Genomic DNA, 14,013 nt, shown 5'->3' with positions numbered 1-14,013 from the left:
AGACCGAAAAAGACTTGGCTAAAGATGGTGGAAGAAGAAATGCGGGCAAGGGGGTTAACAAGGAGAGATGCAGAAAATAGAGCAAAATGGAGAAGATTGTCATGGGGACCGCAAGGCTAACCCCCGCTCTAGCAGGGAAAATGGCCTTTAAAATGCATGTTGTTGTATTTATATTTTTCAGGAAGCATTTAAACATTTTAAAGTTCTGGTGTTTAAACATTTAATGGGTATTTAATAGATTAAATGCGAACTCGTGGAATGAATTTCGTTATATCCTGTCAACAGTGATTCCTTTGAAACAAAACCCTTTGTGATCAGTATATTCTGCATGTCATGCTAATCAAGTGAATTTACCTGCCAGGTTTCAGGTACAAGTCCTTTAACAAGATATCCCTTTCTTTTTAAGGTAAAATTGAATGAGGTAAAAATATTTTTTATTGTACTAACTTGTGAACCATTGATGGGATTTTGACCAAACTTGGTATTTAAGTATATATTATGATGCGGAGACGAACTGGATAGATTTTGGCGGCAAAGGTCAGAGGTCATGCCAGGTAAAAATATGATACTTAAGAACAGCTGAAGGGATTTCAATCAAACTTGGAACAAGTATGTATATTGATGTAATAATGTCGGCCGAGGCATATTGCTCGACGTGTGACGTCGAAGAACGCTGTTCTGTTTGTTTCCTGGTTATTAGTCCCCTACCGGTGTACACCGGAGGGGCCTATAGGTTTGCACGCCGTCCCTCCGTCTGTCCGTCTGTCAGTCTGTCAGTCCGTCACGCAAAGAACAGTTTTCCGGACTTTTTTTCTAAACTCTTAATGCTAATGATTTCAAGCTTGGTACATGGTTTCCTCATGATAAGTTACAGATCAAGTTCGAACTTCACGACGTTTCGATCATTTTTGACAAAGTTATGGCACTTTGAACTTTGGGAATTCTGATAATTCTGATGATCCTTAACTCAGTGCCATTTTAAGTTTTAGTTTCGTTTAAAAACCAATTTCTCTGCAATAATAGGACCGATTGAGATCAAATTTTCACCGTAGGGGGGACTCAGTCTGTAGAATATTTTAATTGTAATTATGACGTCACAGGTCACGAGGTTCGGCCGCCATATTGTTTTTCGTGAAAACACGAAAAACCCCTTTTCTCTGCAACGGCTGAACGGATCGAGGCCAAACTTTGCAGGCAAAGTTGCATACCTAAGACGAACAAAAAAGTCAGCGAGCATGACGTCATGCGTCACATGGCTTCAGAGTTATGACGTTTTTAAGCATGAACCTTTAAAACCGAGCCCCTCCCTCATTTTTGATCCAATCGAGGGGAAACTTCACAGATCTGTTCAGCATGTCAATCTACTGAAATGTCCTTTTGGAATTTGCGATAGGGCACGTGGTTTGGCAGATATCGTTAATTAAACGAAAATATTTTTTAAAATGGATATCTCTTGAATCGCTTGTACCTCAGACCATGAGTTGGTAATTATATTGTTGCGGTTCTGAGAATGTACATATTGATTAATAAAGGTTAAAGGTTTGCCTCCATAGTTAGTCCATATGCAACACGTAGGTCACCTTAGAACATTAGTTATGTCATAGTATATGTGAGAATAAGGCCATTTCCAATAGTGATACCTGCGTTGTGTAAAAGAAATAAGAGTAGGTCCCATTCATTTTGCGGCCCACCCTCCAAATCTACCTCGTTGGGCAGCATCCAGTCCGCGCCCCATTTTGGCTATTGCCCCTCGCATTAGGATGCTCAAACCAGCAAAATGCCACGAGGTAGGCCTGGAAAGGGGGAGGAGCGTGAGGTCGGGGTGTGGCCATGTCAAGGGCGGAGCCGGTAAGAGCCCACCACCAACTAGGGCTCGGGCGACATGGCATGATAGGGCGTGGTAATGGCGTGGTGATATAAGCGCGCACAAAGCCCTCGCAAGGACTATTGGGAGAGGCGCTTTTGTCAAAAGGACTCGTGAGGGAAGCCAAGCATTGGCATGATAAAGGACTCTCGTGCGGAAGAATTGATGAGGACTATTGGGAGAGGCGCTTTTGTCTAAAGGACTCGATGAGGATTGCCTGTGTAAAGAACTCGCTGGGTAACTTTGACTGTGAAAGGTCTCGTTGAGAATTGGCTTTGAAGGACTATTGGAAGCGGCACATTGCAGAGGACTTGTGGGAGAGGCGCTTCGCCATTGAACTGCATTGGGAGCGCAAATAGCGCCGGTACTTCTATTCCGTACGCGGCCGAGCCCCGAAGTGACCGCCTAGCCCAGCTTACCGTTTCCCCCCCGTAATTGTCTGGTCCGCGTCAATGACACGCGAGGAACGCCGCCGTTTGCTCAACCCTTTTCGTCCTACCATCTTCTCCGCGGGGTGAGTCGGGGACCGGAGCGAGCTGTGGACGCCATTCCTTGGACCATCGCCCTGACCATCTACATCCCCATGTGAGTGTCTGAGAGTGTGACTGAGTGTGAAACAGGCCAGTGTCCAGGGATAAGTAAGACTGTACTAAGGCTGCACTGTGTGTTATTCTTCTTTACTGTACATAGTGTAATAAACCAGTCTGTTCTTCCTTTTCCTCTTGATTCGACCGTTTTAGTGATTTCTCCATTGGGTAAACGTGGCACGATTAGGAACCGCTTAGAATCGGGTCTAGTCATTGTTAACGGCTCGGATCATGGATCGCTACCGCTCGGCATTTCCATCTGTATCCGTGATTCGGGCGGTAGTTATTTCCTTGCTTCCTGGGCGGCGTTAGTAATTAGGTAATAAGAATTCGGCTTACAACCCTATTTACCGCCATCCGGAAGGAACGTCATAGCTCCGGATCCCGTCCGCTAGTCAAAGACAAGGGGACTAACCCCCTCTTGGTAAAAGGGGAAAGGCCGACGAGGAGATCTGCAACAATATAATTCACACTGCAATACGTGCAGGCTGCTCCACGGAGCGACCTTGCAGGCTTATCAACGAGGCGAGGCGTGACACACGTGTCTCAGCATACCTCAGATCAAGTTTGAAAACCAGCATCAACCATGCATAAATTTGCATATTCGATCATTTTTGACAAAGTTATGGCACTTTGAACTTTGGTAGGGGACATGTATCGTAGCGCAATACTCAGTTTGCTTGTTATACTTGTATCTATCCTGCATCTCTACATCCTTGCTACATTTATCATGACATCCTTGATGTGACGCACAGCTTGTATTTAATCGGATGTGCCATATTGCATGCCTAATTGGTTTTTGTTTTCTTCTTTTTTTTCTTTCAGTGTGGGAAATTTGTTGTGTTTGCTGAGGTGCGAACTGTCGTGGCTAATTGTACGAAGGATACAAAAGAATGGGGCCTCTTCTCCATCACATGCAAAGAGGTACTAACTTCATTTGCTTTCAATCTTTCTTCATACTTGGGCATCTTGGGCAATGAATAACATGGACAAGAAAAGCTTCACTTGAAGTATGAGGTATTGGGTTTTACCCTAAATAATAGAGCACAGGCCATATTATACATGACTAGCAGAAGTACCCGGCATTGCCGGGTGGGGTTGGGGAAGGGAGGGGGGAGGGGAGGGGAACGGGGGGGAGGGGAGAAGAGGGAGGGGAGGGGAGAAGAGGGAGGGGAGGGGAGAAGAGGGAGGGGAGGGGAGAAGAGGGAGGGGGGAGGGGGGGAGGGGAGAAGAGGGAGGGGGGGGGAGGGGAGAAGAGGGAGGGGGGGAGGGGAGAAGAGGGAGGGGGGGAGGGGAGAAGAGGGAGGGGGGAGGGGAGAAGAGGGAGGGGGGGAGGGGAGGGGAGAAGAGGGAGGGGGGGAGGGGAGAAGAGGGGGGGATGGGGAGGGTGAGGGGTGGGAGGGGGAAGGGGGAAAGGAGGGGGGAGGGGGAAAAGGGGGGGAGGAGGGTGGGGGAAAGGGGGGAAGGGGAGGGAGGGGGAAGGGGAGGGGCAGTCAACAATGACGTTGCAGTTCTCATGGTCGGAGAGCAGCACAACAATCGCGACATCGTCCTGCATCTTCGCAAGAGCACGAAGCGGATTTTGGAGATTCACCGATCCTGTGACCCACGCCCTCCAGTACCGGCGTTGCCGGGCGGGGGAAGGGAGACCCGTACATTCCCAACCAGTACATTCGCCCTCTCGACTCAAGCTCACTCGGACAAAAGCCTCGCACAAATTACACCGTGAAGGCCCAATGGTCATGTCTATGCCACAAATCAAGTACGTGAGCGAGTCGGGTGCACTGAATTGAAAATATATAGAACGCTCATACTCAGTGAAAACTGAAGCCGCCGTGTCGCCATCTTGGTCAGCACGACTCGACCAACTCGCTTCGCGGATCTCGTTTGTTTTGAACGTGTCCCAGATTTTAAAAGCCAGACAACTGTTAAAATGCCATTTTGTGCGGCAATAAACTGCTCCAATCGGTTACGGAAGGGTTGTGGAAAGACATTTCACTGCTGTTTCAAAGACATTAATTAATTAAAATTTAAAAGACGAATTCGTATTCAAAATCGAAAGGGGAAAGGGGAAATCCTTCGTATTCGAATTCGTAAACACGAAATATGAATTAAAATTTAATTCATATCGCACAAAATCGACACAAAACACGATCGCATAAAGGTCAAAAATCGCAATCGCTTTTCGCCCTGAATTACGTGCAGACGTGTGACGGGATGGAACATCACGTGATCGCTCTGAGCGAATCCGTCTAGCGGCGGGGATGGAACATCACGTGATCGCTCTGAGCGAATCAGTGAGCTGCTCTGGCACCAGCTGAGATTAGCGGGTACTTCGCTGAAATGCGCTGAGGTAAATATGAATAAAAAATATGGATCTCGTCAAATATGGTCTCGGCCATGTTCGTCCCAGGCTCAATGGCCATGTCTATGCCAAATATCAAGCACGTGAGCCTCTCCGTTTCGGAGTCTATCGGTAACATTACACACACGCGCACACACACACACACACACACACACACACACACACACACACACACACACACACACACAAACTGTGTTTTATATATATAGATTACGAAACCGTTTGTACCCATGACAAATGCAAAAAGTTATTTTTTATGCCCACAAAATGACGGATGATTTGTCTGCCTTTTTTGTTTCTTCAATTGAGAGCTCATGAGGGTGTATAATAAAATAAGTAAATAATGGTAAAATATGAAGGAACATTTGACAAATATGCGTAGGTACAATGCATTGCCACTCCCACACAACTGATTTATATTTTCGAATCAACATTAAGCTTCACACTTTATCATGATTTAAAAATTTGTTTAAAATTTTGGTTGTGGAGATGGCTTTGAGGGGTTGAGCATGTGTAGCTTAGAAATAGTTATTTATTTTATTGCACGTTTTAGCTTGAGTGAGGTAAAATGAAGTGTTAAAGGAATATGTATTGTTGCGGTTTTGTGTTTTACAAATAAAGGTTAATTTCCCCTCATAGTTTAGTCACACTACAACACGTAGCCTCGCAATAGTTCAGTTATTTCATAGTAAATGTAAGCATAGACCTTTCCTATGTTAGTTTTGCGTTAAGTAGAATACTGAGAGTTAGGTCTCCTTCCAATGCTTATGCTGCCTTGATACTGTTGCGAATATGGAATTTGGCCTCCATATCCGCTTGTAAATATTCCCCTATTTCCCCAATACTCCCCAACTATCCCCAATCCCCCATTCCCTAGTCCCATTGTCTGTAAACAACACTCTGTAGAACCGACCTTCCCCTTTTTCCCCCATTAAATGTCGTGCCCAGGTCCACCGCATCTCACGTAGACAACTTTCGGACATCTTGCTAGTTATTTTTAGTCTATGTCAGTTAAGGACTCCTTTCCATTAATTCTGACTCTTCGTTGCACCAGAATGTGATTATATGGCACCAGTAGTGAGTTTAGGACCTTCCCATACCTCCTTCCATCTTCTTCCCCAAACAACAACAACAACAACAACTACAGCTACAACAACAACTACAACCACGGCGCGCGGGGGGAGTGTGCGTCCTCCCACCAGCTCGGTTAGCCGCCATGACCATGCGCTCCACGGGGTTACCACGAAGGGGCTCCCTGTCAGCCCCTCGTCAAGGGCGGAGCCGGTAACCCCCCCGCATGCACCCAATGAGAAGCAACGAGCCGATTCCATCTGGGGCGGAGCTAACGAGCCGAGGGCGTGTCACTCCCCGCCGGATATACGCAGCGACTTACCGGATGTGAGGTCAGATGCGCCCCGAGCTTGAGAAGACAAGAGAGCCACCTCCGAGCGCTGAGAGACCTCCTGCATCTTTTGGGCCGCGCTATCCTGTCCCTGAGCACAAGGTGCACCTTGTGCTGGCCATCGAATACCCGCTTTCCTTGCCATCAATCCCCGTGTGAGTCAGCCTTTTGTCCCGTTTATCTGTCGTCTGTTGGGGTTAATATAAGTGTGTCTAAGTGCCTGTCTTTCTATGATGTCCCTCTTGTAGTTGTAATCTAACCTTCCGCCTTAATATAATCTCCTCCGGAGGTCTTGAGAACCGTATCCCTGGTGTCGTGTCATTTTAATCCCAGCCGTGTGTCTTTTCCTTCATTGATCTAGCGTAGCGCGATTAGTCAACGTTCGGGTATAATCGGGTAACTTGTGCAGACGTGGTCATACCAAACCGCTCGGTAAATAACATCTAAGCCGCGTCTGTAACAATACTTTGAGTTTTGGTGCAAATCACCACGAGGCCGGCCTGACGAGTCGATCCAGGCCGAAGGAAGGCGGGACAGAAGGAGTGGGGGAGTGACCGGTAAGCATGAGCCGCCAATCAGGGCTCGAGGGGAGTGGCTTGCCACATCGTCAAAAGGCGTGGTTTGGAACATTTGAGATGGGCCAGGGCATGGCAATGTAACCCTGTGCCCGAAGCCCCCACCTCAGTGATGGGGAGAGGCGCTTGTGGGTTCTGAGAGTGCGCGGTGTTGAATCAAGTTATGAGCCGGGGTCCTCTGTTGAACCAAGTTGTGAGAGTCGGTTCGGAGCGCCAAGTTGCGGGAAGGGAGGCAGACGAGTTACAAGTTGAGTTCTCAGTTGAGCTTGAGTCAGATCCTCCGTTGAGTTACGAGAGTGAAAGCGCGCCGTTGTATTAATCGCGCTGTGAAGGACCGCCGTGCCGGGCGAGAGACGCGCATATTTTCCTTGCCTGCCTTTGTTCGAGATACGCGCTGCGAGGATCCCTCCCACCTGCCTGCCTGTCTTCACCGGGGAACGTGCGGTGACCACCAGAGGGCCACACCGAGTGAGCTGTTCCTGGACGAACCAAAGCCTGCACGTTCAGCGCATGCACATTTTCTTCCTTCATCCCCCTGTGAGTGTGAATCGGCCCATTGTCTGGGCGATAAGTAAGACTATTTAAGACTGCCCTGTGTCTCTGCTTCTTCTACCAATCATTGTAAATAATAATTAAACCTGTTATTTCTTTGATTCGATCGCTTTTGTCTCTCCATCATTGACTAAGCATGGTACGAATTATATCGCTCTGATCGGGTTCCAATAACATGGTAACTGCACGGACCACGTGGTACGCAATCCGCTCGGGTGTACTCAAATTACGCGTGGTTCGTGCAAGACTTGATCCCCGCCTCCGCGGCGGCGTGGGTACTTAGGTACGTGCGAAAATTGTCCCGAAACCCTGTCCCGCATCTGACCGTAAGTGGCGACAAGTCTCGCGGTTGCGAAGACCCAAGGAGAACAAGGGGCTTAATCTCCCCTTGGTAAGGGAATGGGGTCACGCAAAACCGTAACAGTATTTATATTCATATAGAAGCTTGTTGTCTCCCCTCCCATTGTTTGTTTCTAAAACTGCTTCTCCCTAAACCCGAAACCCTTTTTTTATGTTTTACCCTCGAAATCTACACTTTATGTGATTTTGGGGCATAACAGCCTGACTGATACGATCGAGGCACAAGTTTTGGTGTGCTCTTGCAGGGTCTCAAACATCCACAAGGGACCGAGAAGGTTTGAGGCGGGGTATCGGCTTGAGTGGTGCATGAACCACCACAAATGTTCGTAGAGCAGGCAGGCCTGGTGACGTCATGGGATGGGGCTTCACCTGACCTTATAAAAACAAGTTTGTTTGGACAGGAAGCAGGTTTGTCTGGTCTGGGGTTTGGTGGAAGAAGACATTTTTCAAGGAAGCTCTCTTAGAGGTGGAGCCTATATTCTCATGAACCCTATTCCTTCCTCGTCCAGCTGCAATTTGCTGCAGCAGTTTGACCCAGCCCTCCTGTCGACCCGAGGAACCACTGATCCTTTCTTTCCTGTCTGCTTGCTTGCCTATGGTCAGTTCAGTGCTTGTTCCACAGTACTTGATCCGCTCGTGTATGGCATGCATTTGGGTATTCCTGTCTTGTTAATCTCTCTGGTCTTTCTTCTCTGGAGTCACTAAGACCCTATGGATAGGCTATCCATTCTGACTGAGATCCTATGGATAGACTCTGCCTTCCATACAAATCTCTGGGGTGCATACTCCATTTTTTTGAAAATAGAATTGTAATCGTTGCATCCCTGCTTTTCCCACTCCCCGTTTTCAATACACACTTTGAAATTGCTTGGTCTCTGTTTGTAGTTATTCGGACTGTCATGATCACTGGGGAAAGACTGCGTTGGCTTTTATAATCCTTTTAGAGGACAATTGGATTGGAACGCCTTAAGCTTGATTAAATTCTCTCTTCCGCTCGATGTGGTAATCCGCTTGCACCACAGTTTTGAGTGCTCGGCACGGAGAGAAGTCTGGTGTGTTGCCCTTTCGGCCACAGATGTTCCAAATTAATCCAGGTACAGGTGCAAATAGGCCCTGGATCCGCAAGAAGATTTGTTCTGTAACGACATGTTAACAAAACGGATTCAGTTCTGTGACCACCACAACAATATGAAGAAGATTAATTTCTGATTTGAGAAGAAGAAGAAGAAGAAGTTAATGGTGTCTGAATCCAATTCCGATTGATCTTGTGCTACAAATGAACATAACGATGAGATTGAAGAAAAGCTTTAGTAAATGACACCTCACTGGTAGTAAAAACGATTCCAATGAATACACAACATGGCAGTCATAAATTCTTTATGAATAATTTTGTTAAGTGGTCTATTAACGTTTTGTACAATTTTATGTTGGCTTGCCTACAATTCACTGTGGCATTAACACCTGTTATTTAAGATTTTATAAATTTTGAGGATAGACACCAGCTAGTTCTTGGTAATAGTGAAGTCAAATGTGACAATGGTGAACCAGGAAGATTGGGCATGTGCAACATCATGAGGTCGCTGATGCACCTGCAAACGTGATGATGTGCGGTGTGTTACGGATTCGTCACTTCCGCTGTTGTGGTTTTCACCCACTTGACATGTTTCTGATATCATGTATTATTATTATTCTCAAAAGGTTTAGTATTCAGGAACAGCTATCTAAAGTTAAAAAGGTTAACGTAAAATGATACAGGAAACCGACCCGGAAGAAAAAGGCGGTAAAGAAGAAGAAGGCGTGAGGACAGTGAAAACGACGCGTTCTGAAAAAGCTCGGTACCTAGCGTGGTCGAGCGTACATGGCGAGGGAACTTTGAGTCCTTGAAAGGAATCTCGTGCAATCGGTGTTATCGCTGGAGTTGTGGAAGAGCCTGCAAAGTCAGGTACAGGTGGGAGGTTCCGGAGAATCTTCGCCGCGAGGCCGTGGCTCGAATGAGAGCCGTCCGCCATTTCGCCCCGCGCGCTGCCTTCATCGGAAAAGGTTTTTGTCGCGTCGGCTGGGCTTATCCTCCGGTGGTTTACCGGGGACGGCTGTGCAATAAAGCGGCGTCTGAAGATTGCGCTGCGGTTCGCTGATTGAACGGTGCAGTTGCACGTCTGGATCGCGTCTTTGGGAGTTCCCTTTCCACTGCCCGTTTGCTGTTAGTGTGGATCACGTGACAGTCCACGCCTTGCCTACACCTTCTTACTCGCCATCGGCCCGTCGCCTCATCTCCGTGGAGTTATAGAGACATTGAGAAGGGCTCGGTTTCAGTCCCTGGGGGGGGTACCATGAGTTTGAGCTCGGTTACCCTCTTAAGATCTTGATTGAATGGTTGATTGCCACCATTGTTGTATGGTTCTTCTTGTGTGCTTTTAATATATTATTTGTTCATTGACAACCAAGGGTGTGGTATCCTTATTGATTTGATTGTTTCATTTGATGGTTTCATGGATGGTTTCATTAGATTGATTTTGAAACTGAATAACTACCGTATTTTCTGGTGTATCAACCGCACCCGTGTATCAACTGCACTCCCGATTTTCGACTTCAAAAAAAAAAAATCAGGAAAATTTAAAAAAGAGAAGCGAATAAATAAATAAAATGGAAAGCGAAATATGATGAAAGGAAAGGGAAACTGAAGACAGAGAAAGAGTGAAAATACATGAAATGAGTTGAAAGAGAATTTAAAAAACATTATAATTATTATTTCTTGCCAGATAATCCTTGCCAGTAATACCACAGCGTTGGTTAGACAATAGGTACGTCATAATGTCCCATGCAAAACATCCTGTTTACCATGTTGACGCTTTTGTTTTGTGACTTAATCCTGTCTTTATTTAGCACACTCTATTCACTATGTGACCTGTCATTCAAAGAGGACTAGTGAAAGTACACATTTTCACAAACACGCATAGAAAAATCAAATATTACAAACTTCAAACTTTCTTGTGTTTTGACTGGCAGCAGTAATCGGCGTTGAACCTACCTTAGTAACGTAATTGACGATCATTCATCATTGTATCCCCGCAACCCCAAAGTAATATAAAGATTACGTCCCGATGATATGACAGTTTTTCAATGCACAAATGTTTCTCTTACTGTGTATCAACCGCACCCCCTTTTTTAGGGTTTTCCTGTCGGTAAAAAACCACGGTTGATACACCGGAAAATACGGTATTCTTTCTGCCGTGACCCCTCTCGGGGTTCGGGGGTATACCAAATCCAGAAGGTCGGGGAGGAACACGTAACAGATATTGGGGGCTCGTCCAATTGACTCGTGGGCTCCAAATTGGGTTTGCGTCCGGGATCTAAAATTCCCTAAATTTTGTCCGGGAAAGAATTCCCTAACATTTCCAGAATTCCCAAATTTGGAACTTGTTCCAACATTCCCAAATTTTTCCCCCCCAAAAAAAAAAATTGTTTTTTTTTAAATTTCTTGTGTGAAGGTTAACAGGTGTTAACAATAGTCACCATGGAGTTTGACGCAGAGAAGTTTGCAGTGACCCCTAGTGAAGCACAGTTCAGAGCGTTAGTAAAATCGGACCTCTTGAAATTGGCCAAACATTTTAGCTTGGAGGTCCGAACTAATATGAGGAAGGCAGAGATGCAGACAGTGGTGATACAATCTATGGTGGGATTAGGAACATGGGAAGAGGTAGCCTGGGATTGGTTACCCGAGGAACCAGAAGATGTGGAGCTCCGGAAACTGGAGATGCAATAACTGAGCCAGGAAAGGTTAAAAGCAGAGGAAAGGAAAGCAGAAAAGGAAAGAGCAGAACAGGAACGAGAACTCCAGGAAAGGTTAGAAGAGAAAAAAGTACAAGAAAGAGCAGAGGAAAGGAGAGTTGAAAGAGAACTTCAGGAAAGGTTAGAAGAGAAAAAAGCAGAGGAAAGGAAAGCTGCAAGGGAACTCGAAGCAGAGGAGAGAAAAGCTGACAGGGAGTTAAAGGACCGTGAAATGGCGCTTCAGCAGGAAATTAGACTCGAGGAGCTGGATGTAATGAAAGAACGGGAAGAGGTAGCATCCATGCCGGCTGGTTCGACAACTAGTCAGAACACCTGGGATGTTGGTAAGCATGCGAGGCTGGTTCCACCCTTCAATGAAAAGGAGGTAGCCAATTTTTTTTCACATTTTGAGAAGGTGGCTCGACTGCTAAACTGGCCTGAGGAGTCCTGGACCATATTAGTGCAATGTGTTCTGGTGGGTAAAGCTCAAGATATTTATTCGGCTTTACCGATTGACCAATGTGCAGATTATGAGGTATTGAAGAAAAACATTCTCAAAGCCTATGAATTGGTCCCGGAAGCTTACCGCCAAAAATTCCGGAATGCCAGGAAGAGGGAAAGTGAGACCCATGTGGAGTTTGCCAGAATGAAAGAAACCATGTTTGATAGGTGGTGTGATTCAAAAGGGGTTGGGAAAGACTTCGAACTATTGCGACAATTGATCCTGGTGGAGGAATTCCAGCAGTGTGTCCACGAGGACATTAAAGTACATCTGGAGGAAAGGAAAGTACCAAAGTTGTATGAGGCAGCAACCATGGCAGATGACTATGCCTTAACACACAGGATGGGTTCCACAAACCTAACTTCTCGCCTAGACCTAGCCAGGGGAGCTATGGTACATCAGTGGCGGAGAACGAAAATTCATGGGGGCGGCCTCGAGATGACTATGAGGACCACTCTGATACCACGACTTTGAGAAATCAGAAGACAACAGTTCCAAGGCAGATGTATCCTCTGGGGGGGGGGGGGGGGGGGCCCGAGGCAGACCACGAGTTTTTCCTCCGGGCCTACTTGCGCTTTTTGCAAGAATCCTGGACATTTGATGTCCCAATGTTATGCCCTGAAAAGGGAAAATCAGGAGTGGAGTTCGACTAGTACAACTCCAAATGCAATGGCCATTGTGAGAAATCGCCCTCAAAAGGGTTACCAACCATTTATTTCAGAGGGGTTTGTGTCACTGGATGGAGCCTCGACTAACCGGAGACCTGTTAGGGTATTGAGGGACACAGGAGCACATCAATCTTTAATGCTTGAAGGCATCTTGCCATTGTCAGAGGAGACAGCAACTGGTGATAGTGTTCGTTTACAGGGGATTGGTGGCTGTGTTAGTGCTCGACTTCATGTCATCCATTTGGAGTCCGATTTGGTGTCAGGACCGGTCACCGCCGGTTTACAAACCACTCTTCCTGTAGAAGGAGTATCTTTTGTTATCGGGAATGATTTGGCCGGTGGTGAAGTTTCTGGTAACCCGATGTTTGTTGAAAAGCCTAGTATGAAGCGCCCTGAAGAGAAGAGGAAATACCCTGAAACTAAGTGTCAGCACATGCACGTCAGGGATGGAGGCAATATTCGCAAGCTCTTTGTAGGGGGACTGAACTTCAAAACAAAGGAAGATGTTCTGGAGTCTGCCTTCAGCAAATATGGACCGCTTCTGGAAGTGCTGCTGATAAAAGACAGGGAGACACACAAGTCAAGAGGGTTTGGCTTTGTCACGTTTGAAAACTCAAAGGACGCCAGAGATGCAAAAAAGGATCTGAATAGCAAGGAGTTGGAGGGTCGGACCATAACAGTAGGGAAGGCATTTCAGAGGTGTCATGGGGGCTACAGAAGAGGACAATGGAGGAGTCGTGTTGGTGGTGGCCGCAATCGATATTATTATGGAGGCTCCCAGAGTTACGGCAGCTCCCGAAGGAAGGATTATCAGAGTAGTGGCCGAGAAAGAGACCGCTATTCATGTGACATGTGTGACAGTGACAAGCGGTCCCATCGTAATTATTGTGAAAGTTCGGAAAAGTTGAAGCACTGAATGCTGCGGAGCTGCCGAGCCAAGATTCCTACATGGATTAACCGTGAACGCCACATTCCTAAAGGCGTCCATGTAGTGAACTTCCATACACGGATTAACCGTGAACTCCACGTTCGTAAAGGCGTCCATGTAGTGAATACTTCTAGGCTTCACCACCCAACCACCATGGAACCTGGCTTTCAGCTTGGCCTCCCGGGAAAAGTGTTGTAGATTTGCTTGACTTTGGATTTGGATTATTACCCCTTAACCTTCATTCAAAAGAAACGAAAAATAAAATCAGAGGGGGATGAGATGGAGTTTGGCTTTGCAGGGGTTCAACTTGGAAATTGAACATGTAAAGGGCAGGGACAATGTCGTGGCTGACGCTTTGTCCCGAGTCAATTAACATGGGAAATCTCTGTAGGTGGTTCGAAATTTTGTTGCTTTATTTTTTGGGAAATATTGATTGTTGTTG

General features: G+C 46.5%; 1 protein-coding gene across 1 annotated transcript in view; it reads left to right on the top strand.

Moving 5' to 3' along the window:
• Window positions 1-14,013, top strand: part of SLX4IP (SLX4 interacting protein) — a 106,318-nt gene that overhangs the window by 6,309 nt on the left and 85,996 nt on the right. Inside the window, exon 3 of the mRNA XM_068099463.2 lies at window positions 3,277-3,375. Coding sequence (XP_067955564.2) covers window positions 3,277-3,375 — 99 coding nt within the window. The remainder of the gene's footprint in view (window positions 1-3,276; window positions 3,376-14,013) is intronic.

Source organism: Myxine glutinosa, chromosome 9, assembly GCF_964187855.1.
Source record: "Myxine glutinosa chromosome 9, kmMyxGlut1.1, whole genome shotgun sequence".
Taxonomy (NCBI): Eukaryota; Metazoa; Chordata; class Myxini; order Myxiniformes; family Myxinidae; genus Myxine; species Myxine glutinosa.
This window is presented reverse-complemented; position numbering and strand designations above follow the sequence as displayed.